The sequence below is a fragment of the Rana temporaria genome, chromosome 3, assembly GCF_905171775.1.
Source record: "Rana temporaria chromosome 3, aRanTem1.1, whole genome shotgun sequence".
Taxonomy (NCBI): Eukaryota; Metazoa; Chordata; class Amphibia; order Anura; family Ranidae; genus Rana; species Rana temporaria.
The window spans coordinates 379,808,613-379,831,816 of record NC_053491.1 but is presented as its reverse complement, the minus strand read 5'-3'; the positions used below and the strand labels follow the sequence as shown (position 1 = coordinate 379,831,816).

General features: G+C 43.2%; 1 protein-coding gene across 1 annotated transcript in view; it reads left to right on the top strand.

Moving 5' to 3' along the window:
• Nucleotides 1-23,204, top strand: part of SYN3 (synapsin III) — a 534,306-nt gene that overhangs the window by 99,475 nt on the left and 411,627 nt on the right. Inside the window, exon 2 of the mRNA XM_040345656.1 lies at nt 8,723-9,141. Within this exon, the coding sequence (XP_040201590.1) occupies nt 8,831-9,141 (311 nt within the window). The 5' untranslated portion in view covers nt 8,723-8,830. The remainder of the gene's footprint in view (nt 1-8,722; nt 9,142-23,204) is intronic.

Below are 23,204 nucleotides of genomic sequence, written 5' to 3'. Positions count from 1 at the left end.
ATCTTCTGCACCAAGGACTCCAAAATGTCCTTTGACTAGAAGTGACAAATCTGCTTGAATAAAAGTGGCCCAAACTTTTATCAAAGCATAGAAAAAAAAAAATATTGAACTTAATCATGGTTGATAAAATGCTTACAAGGTGGGGTCCAAGTTCCATTGCATATACAGTTCGGCCAATTCTAACATGTTTCAGGCACTGGGAGCTGAAGTGGAGAATTGTGTAATCAGTTTACAGAAGGCAGGGGACCCTTCTCAGCGGTCCTTAGCAGTATGACAATGCTCTTTCTTTGCAGGAAGGTTTGGACACAAGTAATGCGTCACAAAAGTGTTACAAAAGTAATGGTTCTCTGTAAGTGCCGACAGATAAGATGTTAAAGTGCCACTGAACATTATTAAAAGCGGCAGTTTCATGAAATATCAAAATGTTTTCAATGCCGAGTAGGTTTTCCTACTCCGAAAATAAATATGCTAACATATAGAGTGGTGTAGACTCAGAGGAAGCCACAGGCAATATACTGTAACTACATTGTTATTATATCGCCACCTGGAGGTCAACATGGAAACTGATCCTTTTAATGAAAGATAGTGTTTTTTACATCACTTCCAAGAATAGTACAGTAACTAATACAATATGTTTGTGTGATATACAATAAGAAAATATTTCCGGGTAATTCCACCCACTTTCTTTATGACATATATTTATTGTTTTGGGAAAGCTTTCTTGTCATTCTTATAACATGCAGGGCATTTTGTAAAAAATGTTTACTTCATTGCTTTTGGGTCATTGACATGTCAATCCCGCCATGCATGTGGATCTAATCTGCGGAGAGTCTTATAGGTGGATTCAGAAAGCCCGCCCTAACTTTGCGGCGGCGTAGTGTATCGTGTTTACACTACGCCGCCGTAAGTTAGCGAGGCAAGTACATGATTCGCAAAGTACTTGCCTGCTAAGTTACGGCGGCGTAGCGTAAATGCGGCCGGCGCAAGCGCGCCTAATTCAAAATAGGCTGAGGGGGCGTGTTTTATGTTAATTTGGGTTGACCTGACGTGATTGACGTTTTTTTTGGAACGGCGCATGCGCCGTCCGCCTACATATCCCAGTGTGCATTGCGGCAAAGTACGCCACACGGTCCTATTGGTTTCGACGTAGACATAAATGTCGTAAATCCCTATTCACGGACGACTTACGCAAACGACGTAAAATTTTCGAATTTCGACGCGGGAACAACGGCCATATTTAACATTACTATTCCAGCTATTTGATGGAATAACTTTAGGCCTCATAATGCGTTACGTAAACGGCGTATCTGTACTACGTCGGCCGGGCGTACGTTCGTGAGTTGGCGTATCTAGTGATTTACATATTCTACGCCGACCGCAATGGAAGCGCCACCTAGCGGTCAGCCTAAAAATTGCACTTTAGGATACGACGGTGTAAGGTACTTACGCCGCTCGTATCTGAGCCTAATTTAAGCGTATCTGGTTACCAGAATACGCTTAAATTAGCGTTGGCGCAGATTCAGACTTAGGCTGGCGTATCTACTGATATGCCAGCCTAAGTCTTTCTGAATCTAGCTATTACAGTTCAGAAAACCACGAATCATATGAGTCCAAAAAGATTGCAAAAAAGATTTGTGAAAACCCTCCCCCACCCCGGTCATGTTTTCCAATTCTGCTGTTGTGCCATATGATACAAAAGGCTTCATTCACAATGCTAACACCACCAGTATAAGCATACTAATTCTCAAAAAAGGTGACAGCTGGTTTCATGCTCGGTCCAATGAAGTTTGAAAATGACAGTCACGTGACCAAATTGGAGAGGCTTATCTCTGTGTTAAAGCTTTGTGATTAGACTAAAAAGGCTCTATGGCCCTATTCAGATAGCAAAATCATCTGTCTTTAGCTGAAAGCTACAGAATGTAAAATAGAAGGGAGGTAGTAAGAAAAAAAACATGACAAATTAAAGGGAATCTACAATGGTTAAAATTGTATATATATTTTTTATGTTTACAGTTTTTTTAAACTTTTTTTTTTATAATATACAGTAATCTTTATTTTATAAATAAGCATATTATATATATATATATATATATATATATATATATATATATATATATATATATATATATATATATATATATATATATATATATATATATATATATATATATCTATATCAAAGAAAGTTCAGACAGACCCATCTGTCACTGCTGTGCTGTCATTCAAATGTGTGTAAAATTCAGCTTTAGCTATTGAGGTCTTTAATCTACTGTTTATAATAGGGTAAAAATGGGCAGGTAGCTCCACCTGTTGGCTTAAAAAATTAAAATATGTATGTACAATGTTTCACAATTACTTCCAGGAACAGGCCAAACTGCCCAGCAAAAGTGAAAGTTACAGGGAATAGGAGAAACCCTATTTCGCTTCCAACTGCCTGAATTCCAGCTTTCCAACTTGGATCCAGATCTGGCCCTTCCGCTACCACAGTATTTGCTGATAGGTTTCTGGGTCTCGTGCCAAGCAGCTGCCCTGCTGCTTAGTGAACACAGGAGGTCACTCATTCAGCATGGGCACCATTCAGAAAATACTTTGCATTTTCTCATTAAATAGGCAGGGCAGTAATGACATCACAGTCGCCATTTCAATCGCCACTTTGCATTCATTGGTGTGGAACATGCATATTTACATTGGTCCATGCTGAACCAATATAACTATACAAACATTTTCATAACTGCAATTCAGCTTTAAGCCTTTTTACCAAAAGGAACAAAATAGTTGTTTTAGATTTTTCAAGTGTAACTAAAGACATTTTTTTTTTCATTCTATCAAAAACTAAAAAAACGTTTTGCCTTCAGTTACACAACCAGTTGCCGACCAGCCGCCGCAGTTTTCGACGGCGGCAGGTCGGCTCGGCTGTGCAAAATCACGTAATATTTCAGCCACTAGGGGCGAGCGCCCCCTGCTCGCCTCTGGAGCCGACGCGCGTGCCCGGTGGGCGCGATCACCGCCAGGCACCCACGATCGCTCGTTACAGAGCGAGAACCGGGAGCTGTGTGTGTAAACACCACACAGCTCCCGGTCCTGTCAGGGGGATAAATGACTGATCGCATGTTCATACAATGTAAGAACAGCAATCTGTCATTTCCCCTAGTCAGTCCCACCCCCCTTTCAGTTAGAACACACCTAGGGAACATAATTAACCATTTCCTCGCCCCCTAGTGTTAACCCCTTCCTTGCCAGTGAAATTTTTACAGTAATCAATGCATTTTTATAGCACTCATATTTATTATAGCAAAAAGTAAAAAATATAAAAAAAAAATCAAAATTGTCGCTCTATTTTTGTTTATAGCGCAGTGACATTTTTACAGTAATCAATGCATTTTTATAGCACTGATATTTATTATAGCAAAAAGTAAAAAATATTATTTTTTTTTTAAATTGTCGCTCTATTTTTGTTTATAGCGCAAAAAATAAAAACCGCAGAGGTAATAAAATACCACTAAAAGAAAGCTCTATTTGTGGGGAAAAAAAGGATGGCAATTTTGTTTGGGAGCCATGTCGCACGACCACGCAATTGTCAGTTAAAGCGATGCAGTGCCGAATCGCAAAAAGGTGGCCCAGTCATTGACCAGCAAAATGGTCCGGGGCTAAAGTGGTTAAGCGGTGTCAGCTGGGGTTTAGTTTTGTTTGTTAATTACTGTACATAAAACCCACTTAAACTTACATTACCATCTAGGACTCCACTGCCCATAGGGTGACAATGCTGCTGTGTGATTTTACTGCAGAGTGCACAGCATTGACACCCTTACAGGAAATTTAAATGGATTTACTTGCAAGATCAACAGGTAATAAAACACTGTGTTGGGGACGAGGACAGAGGGGAACAAAAACTGCTGTTAATGATGGTGACAGACTACATCACATATTGTAGCTCACAAAAGTGAGTACACCCCTCACATTTTTGTAAATAATTTATTATATCTTTTCATGTGACAACACTGAAGAAATGACACTTTGCTACAATGTAAAGTAGTGAGTGTACAGCTTGTATAACAGTGTAAATGTGCTGTCCCCTCAAAATAACTCAACACACAGCCATTAATGTCTAAACCGCTGGCAACAAAAGTGAGTACACCCCTAAGTGAAAATGTCAAAATTGGGCCCAAAGTGTCAATATTTTGTGTGGCCGTCATTATTTTGCAGCACTGCCTTAACGCTCTTAGGCATGGAGTTCACCAGAGCTTCACAGGTTGCCACTGGAGTCCTCTTCCATTCCTCTATGACGACATCACAGAGATGGTGCATGTTAGAGACCATGCGCTCCTTCACCTTCCGTTTGAGGATGCCCCACAGGTGCTCAATAGGGTTTAGGTCTGGAGACATGCTTGGCCAGTCCACCACCTTTACCCTCAACTTCTTTAGCAAAGCAGTGGTCATCTTGAAGGTATGTTTGGGGTCATTATCATGTTGGAATACTGCCCTGCGGTCCAGTCTCTGAAGGGAGGGGCTCATGCTCTGCTTCACTATGTCACAGTACATGTTGGCATTCATGGTTCCCTCAATGAACTGTAGCTCCCCAGTGCTGGCAGCACTCATGTAGCCCCAGACCACGACACACCCACCACCATGCTTGACTGTAGGCAAGACACACTTGTCTTTGTACTCCTCACCTGGTTGCCCCCACACACGCTTGACACCATCTGAACCAAATTAATTTATCTTGGTCTCATCAGACCACAGGACATGGTTCCAGTAATCCATGTCCTTAGTCTGCTTGTCTTCAGAAAACTGTTAGCCGTCTTTCTTGTGCATCATCTTTAGAAGAGGGGTTCTTCTGGGATGACAGCCATGCAGACCACATTGATGCAGTGTGCAGCGTATAGTCTGAGCACTGACAGACTGACCCCCCACCCCCTCAACCTCTGCAGACATACTGGCAGCACTCATATGTCTATTTCCCAAAGACAACCATTGGATATGATGCTGATCACGTGGACTCAACTTCTTTGGCCAACCATGGTGAGGCCTGTTATCAGTAGATCCTGTCCTGTTAAACCGCTGTATGGTCTTGGCCACCGTGCTGCAGCTCAGTTTCAGGGTCTGGGCAATTTTCCTATAGCCTAGGCCATCTATATGTAGAGCAACAATTCTTTTTTTCAGATCCTCAGGCCGGGTACACACGGTCGGTCCAAACCGATGAAAACGGACCGAAGTTCCGTTTCATCGGTCCAAACTGTCCGTGTGTACGCCCCATCGGTCTTTCGTCCTTCGGACAAAAGTTAGAGAACTTGCTTTAAAATCGAACCGATGGACCGCTGACCGATAGGTCCAAAAAATCGATGGTTAGTACACAAAAGCATCGGTTCAAAACCTGCGCATGCTCAGAATCAAGTCGATGCATGCTTGGAAGCATTGAACTTCGTTTTTTTTCAGCATGTCGTATTTTTTACGTCACCGCGTTCTGACCCGATCGGTTTTTGGAACGATGGTGTGTACGCACATCAGGCCATCAGTCTGCTTCAGCGGTCCGTCGGACCATTCTCATCGGATGGATCGACCGCGTGTACGCGGCCTCAGAGTTATTTACAATGAGGTGCCATGTTGAACTTCCAGTTACCAGTATGAGAGCGATAGCACCAAATTTAACACACCTGCTCCCCATTCACACCTGAGAACTTGTAACACTAACGAGTCACATGACACCAGGGAGGGAAAATACCTAATTGGGCCCAATTCGCACATTTTCACTTAGGTATGTACTCACTTTTGTTGCCAGCGGTTTAGACATTAATGGCTGTGTGTTGAGTTATTTTGAGGGGACAGCAAATGTACACTGTTATACAAGCTGTACACTCACTACTTTACATTGTAGCAAAGTGTCATTTCTTCAGTGTTGTCACATGAAAAGATATAATAATATATTTACAAAAATGTGAGTGGTGTACTCACTTTTGAGAGATACTGTATGTCATCTTTTTTGCCCATAGTTCTACTTTAGTTTGGATTTTAATGGCAAACATTTTGCAATACCATTTATTTTGAACAGCACCCCCAATGCACCAGGGTAACGCACCTGCATCGTAGAACACGGCAATGCATGGCAACACCTGGTAATGCGTTGTTATGACTTTTGTTACAAAAAAAAGGATCATGTACAATTGTTGGCATGTTGCATTACCTCAAGAAGTAAATGAGCCCTTAGGGATTTAAAGGATCCGGTGATGCAAATCAAGGATACAGAGTTCTGGTAATGAGTGGGGAATGCGCCATTTAAGAACAGACAAATGTTACATCCGCTATCAGGATGGAACAGAAATGCTGACTTTAATGTAATCCAGTTTTTGATTCCGTGTAATGTTAGCTTAGCGTGGGAGGAGTGTTATTCTCTGTAACTAATTCCCGGCTCAGGAAATGTTAGTGATGACGCCCAGCTTCCACTAACGACCCTCTGTCAGGAGCCTGGCACAGGGGATAAACATCCATCACATGAAAGGAGCTTGGCTTTCTGTTGATGGCTTTCACAAATTTGCTATCTGCTGCCACCTAAAGGTGTGAACTACTTTAAAAAGGGAACTGATACTGCTGGCTTTGTAATACAAGTGCAGGTTCCTGGGCCCTCCTTACCTTGCTACATTACTTAATTGTTTTTTATCAATACAGGGGACAATTACAAAGTGATACAACTTCACCAAACGAAGTAAACGTGCTTTTCCTCTATTAAAGTGTAAATCAACCAAAAATAAGTTTGTTCCAGTTTTAGACAGAGCTAAGGATTGCAAGCCCTGTATGTTTTTTTGCTGCTATCCAGGGCTTTGTTTGAGAGATTTACCCTCACTTCCTCTAGATTTACCAGGGAGGAAGTGAAAGAGAATATTCAACAGGGACATGGACAGAAATAAAACTCTGGTTGGGGTTCACCCAAAAATCAACTTTCTGCCATTAGATCCAGCATACTGCTGACATCTGCAGTATGCTGTTTTTTTTTTTTGTACTTATCGTTTTATCAGCCTTTGTTTTCCGGCTCCGAGCGGGGATTCCTTACGGGTATAAGCCGTTCCTAAGCCAAGCGGAGTTGATTGACGGGCTGCTAAAGCGCGTCACGCCTTCCGAAAATACTCAAAGTGACACTCGAGTGTTTACGGCGCCTGCGCAGTCAGCTCTACATGGCAGGCGCCGTAAACACCCGAGTGTGACTTCGGGTATTTTCGGAAGGCGTGACGCGCTTTAGCAGCCCATCAATCAAATCCGCTTGGCTTAGGAACGCCTATTCCCCGCAGAAATCCCCGCTCGGAGCCGGATAACAACAGCTGGTAAACGATAAGTACAAAAAAAAAAAAAACAGCATACTGCAGATGTCAGCAGTATGCTGGATCTAATGGCAGAAAGTTGCTTTTTGGGTGAACCTCCGCTTTAACCACTTGCCGTCCAGTTCTGGGAGGGCATTATATGACGTCCTCCCACGTTCTGTGATCACTGTTCCCTCCGGACACAGCTGATCACAGATCGGGGTAAAGAGCCAATCAGCGGCTCTTTACCATGTGATAAGCTGTGTCTAATAAAAGATTTACAAAAATGTTAGGGGTGTAATCACTTTTGTGAGATACTGTATTTAACCGGTTCCCGACCGCCGCATGAGGATATGCGTTGACAGAATGGCACGGCTGCGCAAATGGGCATATATATACATCCCCTTTAATTTGCTAGCCGCGTGGTCACATGCGCGCCGCTGTCCCGCCGGTGTCCCGCGATCGGGTCATAGAGCTGAAGAACGGGGAGATGTCAGTGTAAACACAACATCTTCCCGTCCTTCCCCTGACATGTCACTGATCGTCTGTTCCCTGTCATCGGGAACAGTGATCAGTGATGTGTCACGGCAAGCCACGCCCGCTAACAGTTAGAAGCACTCCCTAGGTCACACTTAACCCCTTCAGCGCCCCCTACAGGTTAACCCCTTCACTGCCAGTGTAATTTTTACAGTAATCAGTGCATTTTTATAGCACTGATCGCTGTAAAAATGACAATGGTCCCAAAATGGTGTCAAAAGTGTCCGATGTGTGCGCCATAATGTCGCAGTCACAATAAAAATCGCTGATCGCCGCCATTACTAGTAAAAAATAAATATATTAATAAAAATGACATAAAACGTTCCCCTATTTTGTAGACGCTATAAAATTTGCAAAACCAATCAATAAATGTTTATTGCGATTTTTTTTACCAAAAATATGTAAAAGAATATGTATCGGCCTAAACTGATGAAAAAATAATTGTTTTAATATATATTTTTTGGGAATATTTATTATAGCAAAAAGTAAAAAATATTGAATTTTTTTCAAAATTGTCGCTCTATTTTTGTTAAACTATGTTATGAGAACTTATATATCCTGAACATTAGTAGAAATTCTATAAAAGGTGATATATATTCTTGGTTTGGCTGAATTTTAAAGTCAAGGAGAGGTTATATTTTTATCTGCAATTTATAGGTTCTAAAAAAGTTCTGAGATTGTGATTAGACCACAGAATATATTTTTTAAGTTTGCGCAACCAGATAAGATAATACTGGCCATGGGTAATTGCTGCTTTCAAGTCTGCTCAGTCTGGGTTCCATCATGTGTTGACATAGATTACTCACTAGCTCAACTTTTATGAATAATTCTGTTTTCCTTCCCTGCTTTCAATGCAGTGATATGTTTTAGCTGACACAACCTCTTTATTATCTCTACAGCTCAAAGACTGGGAAAGAGTTTGGGAACCCAACTGGAAAGGTCCATCCACTGACCCTCATACAGTAGAAACTCTTAGGGCTTCCAAGTTTCATCGCTAGGCCATAGCCATGAATTTCCTACGCAGACGTCTCTCTGACAGCAGTTTTGTGGCCAACCTTCCCAATGGCTACATGATGGACCTTCAACGACCAGACAATTCCACAAGTTCCCCGGTGTCCCCGGCCATGGAGAGGAAACAACAGCAACCTTCACAGGTTCCATCTTCTACTTCTGCACCAGGTTCAAGCCTCTTCAGTTCTTTCACCAATGCAGTAAAGCAGAGCACTGCAGGCCTAGTAGAGCAGACCGGACCTCCGCCACCTCCTGTGGTCCTGAAACCCAAGATTCTCCTGGTGATTGATGATGCCCACACAGATTGGTAAGGAGATCAACCTGTTTGGAATTATTCTGAGAATTGATTAAGTGGCCATATGATAAATAAAAGATCTACCTAACTAGGGTTGCACCGATACCACTTGTTTAAGACTGAGTACGAGTACGTTATTTTTAGGGCTGTTACTGATCAAAATTTTTCTGTTCGAATAATCGTTTTTTTTTAATCGATTAATCAACTAATTTCGATTAATTATAACACACATACAGATCCAACTACTTTTAGCTGATATCCTTGCAGGCTGATTCCCAGTGCAGCTACCAACAACTGGAAAAATGGGTAGCAGGATACAAAAAACACACAAAGGCAGCGCTCGATGGGAATAGCATTAAAACTTTTATAGTCTTCAAGTAGGTAACAAAATAAATATTGCACTGGAGATAAAATCGATGTAGCTACATAAACTGTAAAAATGGTGCGAGTAATACCAAACGGTACCAAAAGCAGTCATAAAAACATGTAGCGAAGTATGATACTGGTATAAAAATGTGTACAACGATACCACTGCTGAATCCAGATGAGGAGAGGTTAACATCAGTCCGTCGGCATGTAGATGTCCCATGAAGGGACCTATCACAACTCCCAGTGGATGGTTGTAGAATCCCAGGTTTATGGAGGGAAGTGATAGAGGGAAGTGTAACAGCCCTTGCGTGTGGCAGATAGTAAGGTCCCGCTGGCATGCAGATATGAAGGCACAGCAAAGGAGCCCTTCAGATGGTATACGGCAAGCCCCGCCGGTGTCCGTGACGTTACTGGATCTCCGACGGAACTCCCTGGAGGCCCAGAAGCTGGCGGAGAGGTGAGTACCAATCAAAAGAATTTTAATCGATCAAAAAGATACTTTTTTAATGTCATGTGACAGTGGCACTTATATGCAGCACTGATGGGTACTGATAAGTGGCACTGATGGGGCGTGGACTTTTTTTTACTATTTTATTTTTTACATTTTACTTATTTATAAAAAAAAAATATTTATTTTTTGTTCTTTTGGGGGGGGGGGGGTAAATGGTGTCTGTTTTATTTTTATTTTTTTTAATTACGTTTTTTGTTTTTGTTTTACAATTTTACAAAATATTTATTACAATGTTTTTTTTTTGTTTTTGTTTTTTGTTAAGCCCTGTTGGGGAGGGGTCCATGATGCTGATAAAACATCCCTGCCGGCCACCTCCTGTGGTCCTTAAACCCAAGATTCTCCTGGTGATTGATATTGCACACATAGATTGCACTGATGATTGATGATGCACAGGACCCCCCCCCTTAGAAAATTAAAACATGATATTTTTGCAGAAAACACACAAAAATCTATATTAACAGTGAAAAACACATAACTTACAAGATTCCTATTAAATATAAAAGATAAAACTATACAGAATCATTTGGCAATTGCAGCAAACTGGATTGCGTGAAGCTTGTCACCCAAAAAAGAGCAGGAGCTTCTCTGGGTGACAAGCTTTCGGTTAGCCTAGGTTCACACTGCTGCAAATTCAAAACGATTTCGCGGCTGCGATTTTGCCGCGATTTCGGCCGCAATTTAATGTAAATCGCGGCCCGAAATAGCAAAAAGTAGTACAGGAACTACTTTTTGAAATCGCAGATGCGCCGTCGCACTGATTAGGACAGTGCCATTGCCGACAATTGCCGCCGATTTGAGATGCGATTTGACATGTCAAATCGCATCTCAAATCGTTCCAAATCGTACCCAGTGTGAACCAGGCCTAAAGCTGTTTGCTACAATTTCTGTATGATGCTGTTGCTTGGCAAGCGTGGCAAAACCGCACTGCATTTGAGATGTCAATAAAAATGAATAGCACCTAAACATGCATGTTTTGCCACGATTACAGTGGCATTAGGAATCGCAAGGATTTCGCCCTTGATCCCAAATCACCAGATGTGAACAGGGCCTTTTAAATCAATTACAAAGATCAGTTCCAGAACCTTCTCCTTGTAGTAGTTACATTCAATAGATTATGTTTTTATTAGTGCTGTCAAGCGATTAAAATTTCTAATCGCGATTAATCGCATTAATGTCATAGTTAACTCACGATTAATCACATATATATATTTATTTTTTTGTCAGCACGTACCTCTTAATCCCGATTTTCACCTGACGGCGATCCCGCGGGAGTGGGCGTTCCCAAGCACTGCCTGTGATTGACAGGCTTTCGAACGGCGCATACTGCGCGTCACAGGTTGCCGACAGAACCCGAACGTCGGTGCGCATGCGCCGTATAGAGCCGCACCGACGTTCGGGTTTTTCCGGCAACCTGTGACGCGCAGTATGCGCCGTTCGGAAGCCTGTCAATCACAGGCAGTGCTTGGGAACGCCCACTCCCGCGGGATCGCCGTCAGGTGAAAATCGGGATTAAGAGGTACGTGCTGACAAAAAAAGGGTGTTTTAAAGGGTGAACCTCCTTAATCGCGCGATAAAAAAATTGACGGCGTTAAAATGGGTTTGTGTCAACGCCGTTAATAACGCGTTTAACTGACAGCACTAGTTTTTATACATCAGTTCTCAGCTTTGTACCAGTCATATATAAAGCCGGACACTGACCGGGTACACATGAACCCACTTGCTAACAAGATGAAATCAAATCATGGGTCAGGTAACAAAGGTGGACCCCCCTTATATGTAAGTGTACCATTCACTGACCTCTTGATCCTTCTGTGTTCAGCAGCAGCAGCAGCAGCAGTCGGTGGTAGGGAGAAAGTTCGAGCTGGCAGCACTGAGGGAGGAGGGAGGATCGATGATGGAGGGGGGTAATCGGTGCGGCTAGGGGAGAAGCACAGATATTGGAAGCAGTTGTTCTGTGTCTTTTGCTGCAGCAGAGAAAAGGCGGTGGATGGGAGAGGAGGAGAAGCCGCTGGGCTTCAGGGGGAGCCACAGGAAGATTTGTTTCAGAAATGAGGCAGTACAGCCGGCCTTTCTGCTAATCAGTTGCCCGGTCCCCCCTTATGAACTGATGGGGCCCGAGCACCTGAATAGGAGGGCTGGCTATATTGCCTTATCAGCGGCCCTGGGTTTCAGGACCCTAAACCAATATATTAGATTTATGACTAGACACAGGTAGGTTGTATTGTAACATATACAAAACTTTGACTTCCACATACATTGCATACAGTATCACCCAGTATCTCCTGCTCAACCCAGTACAGTATCGCCTGCTCAACCAAAAATCCAGCACCCCCCTTCCCTCTTTTTGGTCTTATGAACAGGCCCTCCAAAAAAAATCTGATGTTTCTTCCAACCTGTAATTTGTTGAATGTGACATTTTGATATTTTGAAAAGCCAGTATAAAAAGTTATGATAAAAACAAAATACTTGTGAGTTTTACCAATGGCTTTTTTATCATTGATTCTTCATGGTCTGTGTAACTGAGGATGTCCTTTGATTATATACCATATTTATTGGGGTATAGCGCGCACCCCTAAAGTTGCAGCGGATTCCTGTGGAAAAAAGTTTTTTTCAGGGCAAAAAAGTGCGCGGTATACGCCGATAAATACGGTAAATTTTGTTAGGCCTAGGGCACTTCTTTTTGAGGGGTTTTGTGCATGTGTCACAAAAATACATTGGGGGTTATTTACAAAAGGCAAATCCACTTTGCACTGCAAGTGTACCTGACAGTGCACTTGGAAGGGCAGTCGCTGTAGATCTGAGGAGAAGATCTGAAATTAGGAAAAGCTCTGCAGATTTTATCATCCAATCATGTGCAAGCTAAAATGCTGTATTTTATTTTCCTTGCATGTCTTAGATCTACAGCGACTGCACTTCCAAGTGCACTGGCAGTGCCCTTGTAGTGAAAACTGGATTTGCCTTTCGTAAACAACCCCCATTGAGTCCAATGAGGCCATTCACATATGTGCGCTGCATTGCTCTTGTTAAAAATGAGACATGTCTGATATTCAATGCATTTATATGTGTTTATTGTCACTAAAGAAAATTATCCTCACTGGTTAAAACCAAAAATGCAATGAAAATGCATGTAAAATACACTTAAATGAACAATAAATAAAATCGCATGACAACAGAAAGAGGTCCCTAACTCACATTTATACATACACATACTAGGGCCATTTTACCTACCAGCATGTGTTTGGAGTGTGGGAGGAAGCCCAGACAGGCACAGGACGTACATGCAAACTCTAAGCAGGTAGTGCCATGGTTAGGATTTGAACCATTTACCCTAGTGCTGTTAGGCAGAAGCGCTAACCACTTAGCCACTGTTCTGCCTATAGGGATGTAGCACCAATAATTGGGCATCTATAACCTGTCTGACATAACTTATTCATAAAAGTTACCTCTCTTTGAGAGCTATGTAAATTTACTGATGCTGAGTGAGGCTTCTATTTGCAGGTACACGCTTCATTTTGTGCATTCCACCATTGTATCACACCCTGGTATCCAGGCAAATGACTCCCTACACCGTTTTCTGCCACATGCACTCAGGCAACAAGGCTTCACCTCTCCCCTCCTTACACTAATGTCAGGATCTTTTTTTAAACTATTTCGGGAGTACTACTCTAGTTCATCCACAATGATAATGCCTGGAGTTCAGCTTTAAGGAACTTTAAAGTAATATTAAAGCAGTGGCGGCTGGTGCCCAAAATTTTTGGGGGGGCGCAAACGGAAATAAAAAAATATTGCAGCCTCACTGTGCCCATCACATGCAGCCACTGTGCCATGCCACCAAATGCAGCCACTGTGCCATCAATTGTCACCACTGTGCCATGCCATCAAACACAGCAACTGTGCCATCAATTGTCACCACTGTGCCATGCAACACAGCAACTGTGCCATCAATTGTCACCACTGTGCCGTGCCATCAAACACAGCAACTGTGCCATCAATTGTCACCACTGTGCCATGCCATCAAATGCAGTCACTGTGCCATCAATTGTCACCACTGTGCCATGCCATCAAATGCAGTCACTGTGCCATCAATTGTCACCATTGTGCCATGCAACACAGCAACTGTGCCATCAATTGTCACCACTGTGCCATGCCATCAAATGCAGCCACTGTACCATCAATTGTCACCACTGTGCCATGCAACACAGCAACTGTGCCATCACTTGTCACCACTGTGCCATGCAACACAGCAACTGTGCCATCAATTGTCACCACTGTGCCATGCCATCAAACGCAGCTACTGTGCCATCAAACGCAGCCACTGTGCCATCAATTGTCACCACTGTGCCATGCCATCAAACGCAGTCACTGTGCCATCAAACGCAACCACTGTTCCATCAATTGTCACCACTGTGCCATGCCATCAAACGCAGCCACTGTGCCCCTCAATTGTTGCCACTGTGCCAATTGTCACCACTGTGCCCTTTAATTGTCACCACTGTGCCCCATGATGCCACTGTGCCCATTGTCACCACTGTGCCCCATGATGCCACTGTGCCAATTGTCACCTCTGTGCCCTTTGTCACCACTGTGCCCCATGATGCCACTGTGCCCATTGTCGCCCCTTTCCCTGTAAAAAGCACTTACCTGAAGCTTCCACATCGAGGGAGGCGATGTCTTCTGCCGCCGTGGTGAAGCTTCAGCCAATCAGGTTCCTGATAACCAGAATCCGGGAACCTGATTAGCTGAAACGGCCGTCAGTCTTATGCAAGGAACGCAGATTGCCTGTGCTCCGAGTATAGACATCCGAGAGCCGGAGGGCGGTACTGGAAAAGCCTATCAGAGCCACTGGCTTTGATAGGCAGTTCCCCTCAGCCAACCAGCTGCCACTATTCGGGGAACCAGCGACCCATGTCCGGTTATATGAATAGACCAGGCAGCTGGCAACCAACAATAACATACATTTGTGCATTTATGCACGAATGTGTGTTATTTGCGAGAGGGGGTGGTGCTGCAGCGCCCTCTATAGACGGCCGCCAGAACTGCGGTTAAAATGTCAAAATGACATTTTAGCCGAATAAAAGTTCTTAACCACTTCCCGACCGCCGCATGTAAATGTACGTCCACAGTATGGCACGTACAGGCACATGGGCGTTCATGTACGTCCTGTCCTTCTAGCGGGTGGGGGGTCCGATCGGGACCCCTCCCGCTACATGCGGCAGTCGGGTTCGCTTGGGGAGCGATCCGGGACGACGGCGCGGCTATTTGTTTATAGCCGCTCCGTCGCGATCGCTCCCCGGAGCTGAAGAACGGGGAGAGCCGTATGTAAACACGTCTTCCCCGTGCTTCACTGTGGCGGCGCATCGATCGTGTCATCCCCTTTATAGGGGAGACACAATCGATGACGTCAGTCCTACAGCCACACCCTCCTACAGTTGTAAACACACACTAGGTGCACCCTAACTCCTACAGTGCCCCCTGTGGTTAACTCCCAAACTGCAACTGTCATTTTCACAATAAAGAATGCAATTTAAATGCATTTTTTGCTGTGAAAATGACAATGGTCCCAAAAATGTGTCAAAATTGTCCGAAGTGTCCGCCATAATGTCGCAGTCACGAAAAAAATCGCTGATCGCCGCCATTAGTAGTAAAAAAAAAAAAATAATAAAAATGCAATAAAACTATCCCCTATTTTGTAAACGCTATAAATTTTGCGCAAACCAATCGATAAACGCCAATTTTGTTTGGGGGCCACGTCGCATGACCGCGCAATTGTCTGTTAAAGCGACGCAGTCCCGAACTGTAAAAACACCTTGGGTCTTTAGGCAGCATTTTGGTCCGGTTAAAGGACCCGTTTTTTCCCTATGGACGGGCCGCCACTGTATTAAAGTAATTTTTCCCCCTTAAAGCAGAAAAAAAAAGTATCATAACTCACATGCATTTCTTTTTCAATTTCCTCTTCTGAGCTTCCTTTTTCCCTTGTCCCCAGGCAGAACCCCTATATTCCTATTCTCTCCATGCCCCCTGTGCCACTGGAGAATCGTAGTACAGAGCTGAGCAAGAGTGTACACATTGTGGTGAATCACATAGGACTCCATAGGTCCCAGTGGCACGGAGCGCACAGAAAGAATAAAAATGGCCAGTGAAAAAATGGAAGGCTTGAGGAGGAAATTTATAAAATTAAAAAAGAGTTTCAGTATGTTATTACTTGTTATTGTTATCTGATTTTTTCTAAAATTTAAAGCGGAGGTCCGGCGGTAAAAAAATAAAAATAAGTCAGCAGTTACAAACACTGTAGATGCTGACTTTTAATAAGCACACTTACCTGTCCAGGTTGCCTGCGATGTCGGCCGCCCGAGGCAGATCCGTCCATCGGACCGGGTCCCAGCGCTGCCATCCTCACTAAGGGTAACAGGCAGTGAAGCCTTACGGCTTCACTGCCCGTTTCCTACTGCGCATGCGCGAGTCGCGCATCTCCCACATGCGCGAATCGCGCGACTATTTGTGAATGGGAACACCGTTCTGTGTGTCCCAGAAGGCAGCATGCCTCCATTTCCCAGGAGGCAACATGAGGAGGAGAACACAGAACCTCTATGCGGAAGAGGAAGAGGCAGATTAGGACGATCTGCCTAGTAACAGCAATTTCTGGTAAGTATAAAAACGTATTATTCATTTTTTATTTTTTTTTAGTCTTTGTGGCTGTTTTTTTATTTTTTTTATGGCGGACCTCACCATAAGCATGCAAATGTGGCCTCAGTATTATCATATGCCAAGCATACCTTTTAAAGCAAATCTGCAGAATAGAATGCTAAAATAAGCTCCCCCTGTAAAGTAAAGTATATACAGTATACTCACCTGTCTCACTGCCCATGCAGTCAATCTTCACTCATTTTATTGTTGGCTGAAGAGGTTTTTGCATCCGCCACTTCTGGGTGTGTCATATGCCTGGTCCTCTACTCAGCTATGTGGTTTAACCTGCCAACCCCTATGTGACTATTGTATCCTGTAGTGGTGTAAGGGCCAGGACAATGAACCAAAGAATGCAGAGGGGGGGAGCCAAGCCTCCAACCCTCCTGGAAATGTTGGATGATAAATTTCTTTGGGTGCCGTCGTTTTCCAAAGATATTGGCTGGGCATGTGGCGGAGAAGGTTTATAATAATTATTTTCTTAACATTATACATTTAGGGCCAGATTCACAAAAGGGATACGACAGCGTATCTACTGATACGCCGTCGTATCCCTGTTTCTATCTATGGAACGGATCCACAGAATCAGTTTCTCATAGATAGGCAGAAGATCCGACATGTGTAAGGGACTTACACTGTCGGATCTTAGGATGCAGTACCGCAGCCGACGCTGGGGGCATTTCTCGTCGAAATCCAGCGTTGGGTATGCAAATTAGCACTTACGGAGATCCACAAAGCTTTTACGCTTCGTTTTTTCTCCGTAAGTATTAGTTTGCTGTCGCAAAATTAGGGCTGCTTTTACAAAGTGTAAAGTTAGTACACCATGTAAAAGTAGACCCTTCTTTCCCGCGACGCTGTCAATTTTTTTTAACCACTTCCAGACCTGCGCACGACGATGTACGTCCATTTTTTAAAGATTGATATCTCGGTAACGGCAGCAGCTGCTGCCACAACCGAGGTATCAATCTTTAGTGTGCGCGGTCTGGTAAACGATAACGGCGGTCTCCGCGGCGGATTCGCCGCAAGATCGCCGTTATCAGTGTCGGCAGTGGGCCCCCCCCCCCGCCGCTCTCCCGCGCCCTCCGCCGCTTACCAGAGCCGTCGGTAGCGGCGGAGGGGATCGCGACCGTTCGCTAGCTGAGCGGGGACGGGACTGAAGGAAAAATCTCCTTTGCCCGTCCCCATAGCTCTGCTGGGCGGAAGTGACGTCAAAACGTCAGTCCCGCCCAGCCTCTTAAAGAGACAATTTTTTTTTTTTGTCATTTGAAAAAATGACATTTCCAAATTTTTTTTTTTTTTTTGCATTTAAGCCCAAATATGAGATCTGAGGTCTTTTTGTTCCCAGATCTCATATTTAAGAGGACCTGTCATGCTTTTTTCTATTACAAGGGATGTTTACATTCCTTGTAATAGGAATAAAAGTGATCAATTTTTTTTTTCAGTGTAAAAAGTAATAAAATAAATAAAAATAAATAAGAAAACAAAAACTATTTTTTTTAAAGCGCCCCGTCCCGACGAGCTCGCGCGCAGAAGCGAACGCATACGCGAGTAGCGCCCGCATATGAAAACGGTGTTCAAATCACACAAGTGAGGTATCGCCGCGATCGTTAGAGCGAGAGCAATAATTCTAGCCCTAGAGCTACTCTGTAGCTCAAAAAATGCAACCTCTAGAATTTTTTAAACATCGCCTATCGAGATTTTTAAGGGTAAAAGTTTGACGCCATGCCACGAGCGCGCGCAATTTTTAAGCGTGACATGTTGGGTATCATTTTACTCGGCGTAACATTATCTTTCACAATATATAAAAAAATTGGGCCAAATTTATTGTTGTCTTATTTTTTAATTCAAAAAAGTGAACTTTTTCCAAAAAAAGTGCGCTTGTAAGACCGCTGCTCAAATACGGTGTGACAAAAAGTATTGCAATGACCACTATTTTATTCTCTAGGGTGTTAGAAAAAAATATATATAATGTTTGGGGGTTTTAAGTAATTTTCTAGCAGAAAAAACTGTTTTAGTCTTGCAAACACCAAATCTGAAAAACACCTAAGGTCTGGAAGTGGTTAAATTTTTTTTTTCCCGCCGCATCTCTTTTTTTTTCTGACGCAACTTTTTTCGTGATTTACAAAAACTTGGCGTAACGTAATTTCGCGCAATGCACGTCGGGAAAATCGCATCGGGAGCATGCGCAGTACGTCCGGCGCGGGAGTGTGCCTAATTTAAATGGGACTCGCCCCATTAGATTGGGCACGCCTTGCGCCGGCCGGATTTAAGTTACACCGCAGAAAATTTCTAGGTAAGTGCTTTGTGGATCGGGCACTTAGGTAGAAATGTTCCGGCGCTGTAACTTAAATCTGAATATTTAAGTTACACCCGCTGGCTGTGGATCTGGCCCTTAGTTTTTATCCTAGTGCTATTTTAAGTGATATTTATTTAGCTTTAAAACCAGTGCATCTTTTCAAATCAGTACCCCATAGTCCTTTAACATAGTCAGTGCAATCAAAGCAGGTGTGATAAAAGATCATAGCACTAGAGGGCAGCATTGTAATAGATAATATTTTAGAGTTTACTGGCACGATCGAGTTTTCAGTCAGTCAGTATGGTCAGGATTTATTAAACTAGTTTGCAAAATACAAACCTGGAAGACTACAGCAAATCTGCGAACTAAGAGATGAAAAAGTTGATTTATGCTAAATATACCTAAATAATATGGGAACATTATTTATCCTGTAATTGTTCTAATTTGAATGAGCCATGCTTATTTTGGAATCAAATCCCCTTCCTGAACAGGTGCCCATCTTTTACGTCTGATGTGAGGCTCTTTAATCCTTTTTCTGCCAGGGCTGTTTTTGTTTATTTGTTTTTTACACTTAGTTACATAGTTAGTCAGGTTGAAAAAAGACACAAGTCCATCTAGTTCAACCATAAAAATAAATAAAATAAAAAATATCGTACAATCCAATATACCCATTTCTATACCCACAGTTGATCCAGAGGAAGGCGAAAAACCCCAGCAGAGCATGCTTCAATTTGCTACAGCAGGGGAAAAAATTCCTTCCTGATCCCCCGAGAGGCAATAGGATTTTCGCTCGATCAACTTTGCCTATAAATCTTAGTACCCAGTTATATTCTGTACATTTAGTATAGTATTCAGGCCTTTCTTAGGCCCCTTTCACACTGGTGCGGGAGCTAAAAATAGCGACGCTATACCGTCGGATTTGCCGTGGGATTCGGCCGCAAGCGGTGCGTTATTAACCCCCGCTAGCGGCCGATAAAGGGTTAATACCGCCCGCAATGCGCCTCTGTTTACCATTGTTTTAAATGGGAAGGAGCAGTGAAGGAGCGGTATACATACCACTCCTCTCACCACTCCAAAGATGCTGCTAGCAGGAGATTTTTTTCTCTCCTGCCAGCGCATCGCCTCAGTGTGAAAGCCCTCCGGCTTTCACATTGAGGTTGCTGGGCAGGAGTTTTTCAGGCGGTATAGCAGCGCTATTTTTAGCGCTGTACCACCTGAAAAACTCCTCACTTTGAAAGGGGTCTTAAAGCAATCTACTGAGCTGGCCATAACCACCTTTGCAGGGAGTCTATTCCACATTTTCACAGCTCTTAGGCCGCGAACACACAACCAGTTCAAACCGATGAAAACGGACCGAAGTCCAGTTTCATCGGTCCAAACCGACCGTGTGTACGGCCCATCGGACTTTTGTCCTTCAGACCAAAGTTTTAGAACTTGCTTTAAAATCGAACCGATGGACGGCTGACCATCGGTCCAAAACCGATGGTTAGTACACAAAAGCATCGGTTCAAAACCCGCGCATGCTCAGAATCAAGTCGACGCATGCTTGAAAGCATTGAACTTCGTTTTTTTCAGCACGTCGTGTGTTTTACGTCACCACGTTCTGACCCGATCGGATTTTGAACTGATGGTGTGTACACACATCAGACCATCAGTCTGCTTCAGCGGTGAACCGATGAAAACGGTCCGTCGGACCATTCTCATCGGATGGATCAACCGTGTGTACGCGGCCTTTCTGTGAAGAAACCTTTCCGTATTTGGAAATTAAATCTCTTTTCCTCTAGACATAAAGTGAATTGTCCTCAGTGTTGACCGTAAAGTGAATAACTCAACACCAAGTTCACTATATGGACCCCTTATATATTTGTACATGTTGATCATATCCCCCCTTATTCTCCTCTTCTCAAGAGTGAATAAATTCAGTTTCTCTAATCTTTCTTCATAGCTGAGTTCCTCCATGCCTCTTATCAGTTTGGTTGCCCTTCTCTGCACTTTCTCAAGTTCCCCGATATCCTTTTTGAGAACTGGTGCCCAAAACTGAACTACATATTCCAAATGAGGTCTTACTAATGATTTGAACAGGGGAAAAATGATATCTCTCTCTATATATTTATCCCTCTCTCTCTGGAGTCCATAACTCTCTTAACCTCCCTGGCGGTATGATTCTGTCTGGAATTACGTACTAAAAGCGGTACAAATAGTTTGCAAGGAAATTTGGCTTTTAATACTGTAGGCCAGCAATTCTTAGGAATAACTAATTTAAATCTGACCAAACAAGAGTCTAGTAGGCATCCCGGGGTATGAATTTTTTTAAAAAACAAAATTATAAATTATAATATAATAAATAATTATAAATAATTATAACAAATAATAATATAATTATAATAAAAATCATTCAATAATGTAATCAACTCAAAATCACTGAAATTTGCTGAGTTGCAGAATTGTCGCTGTCATTACTTTTATTTTTTTTATGACGAATTTCCCCACAAATCGCTATCACTCAATTCTGCAAGTGATTATAATTTATTATCGCTGTTTTCTAGCTGATCTAAAACCATTTTTGACATAAAGGGACACTTTTGGTTGCTATGGACAATCTACAGTTTGCAGTCAGAAAGAACAGTTTTTATTATATAAAAGAACATGTAGGACACTAGGCAGACCACTAGGGACAAGGGGGGTGTGTATTTTTTACATACAGTACTGTAATCTATAAGATTACAGTATACTGTATGTAATGTGTTTGTTTACTTTTTTGAATTTGGCGCCGTTTTCCGCCCCGTGCGTCGTAACGTTGCAAGGAACGGAGATCGGCGGCACACAGGCACTGTGAATCGAGCGAGGACGCCGCTCGCTCACACAGCGGGGATGCATCGCAGGATCCAGGGACAAGGTAAGTAACTTTGTCTGTGGATACTGCGAGAAGGTAAGCCACGCCGCTGCACGCTCTGCACATCTACCCCGAGCGTGACTCGGGGATACCGATCCTAGCATGGAAAAACCACCCCGCTCGGGGATACCGCTAAGGAGGTTAATACAAGAAAGGACTTTGCTCGCTTTGGAAATTGCAGCTTGTCATTGCATGCCATTATTGAGCTTATAATCTACCAAAACCCCCATGTCCTTCTCCTTCTCCCCCCAGTACGGATCTGCACACATTAAAAAAATCTGCCTGAAGATTGGTTAAAATTCCCAAACATTATATATTTTCTGAAAGCAAAGACCACGGAGAGAATAAAATTATGGTTGTTCCAGTTTTTTTTTGTCACATGATATTGGGGCAATAGTTTCTCAAGGGCATTGGTTTAGAGGTAGGCAAGCCATAAATGATGCAATTTTCTTTCCTGCAACCAAAGGCTGCAGGAAAAAAAATAGCTTGATTCCCCTATTAACACAGCCAGTATTGATGGTGGAATCCCTCCCCCGGAGCTATTGTGTTCTCCCAGCAGGGGCACCCTTGCTGGGAGAACACAGTGACTATTGCTAGCGGCTTTTGAGTCTGGGATGGAGGTTCACCCTTCCAGCAGGACAACAACCCTAAACATACAGCCAGAGCTACAATGGAATGGTTTAGATCAAAGCATATCCATATGTTACAATGGCCCAGTCAAAGTCCAGACCTAAATCCAACTGAGAATCTGTGGCAAGACTTGAAAATTGCTGATCACAGACGCTCTCCATCCAATCTGACAGATCTTGAGCTATTTTTCAAAGAGGAATGGGCAAAATGTCCCTCTCTAGATGTGCAAAGCTGGTAGAGATATCCCCTAAAAGACTTACAGTGAAAGGAGGTTCTACCAAGTATTGACTCAGAGGGGCTGAATACAAATGCACACCACACTCAAATTTCCATCTGATCCAATACGCTAGACCAGTGGTTCTCAACCCTGTCCTCAAGTACCCCCAACAGGCCATGTTTTGGGAATTTCTCTTAGATAAAATAGCTGTCCAATATAACAAGCCATTGACTCTGATTTAAAGCACCTGTGTAAGATAAAGGAAAACCTGCAAACATGGCCTGTTGGCCTGTACTTGAGGACAGGGTTGAGAACCACTGCGCTAGACGGTTTTTGGTGGATCGGATGCAGAATGTGGATTGGATCAGATGCAGGCGGGTGTAAATGGACACATAGCCATTTATATCAGCCTCCCCATAGAGAACAATAGGTGGTTTGAGAGGACTACCTGAGAAACGGCCAGGCGGACCCGATCGGT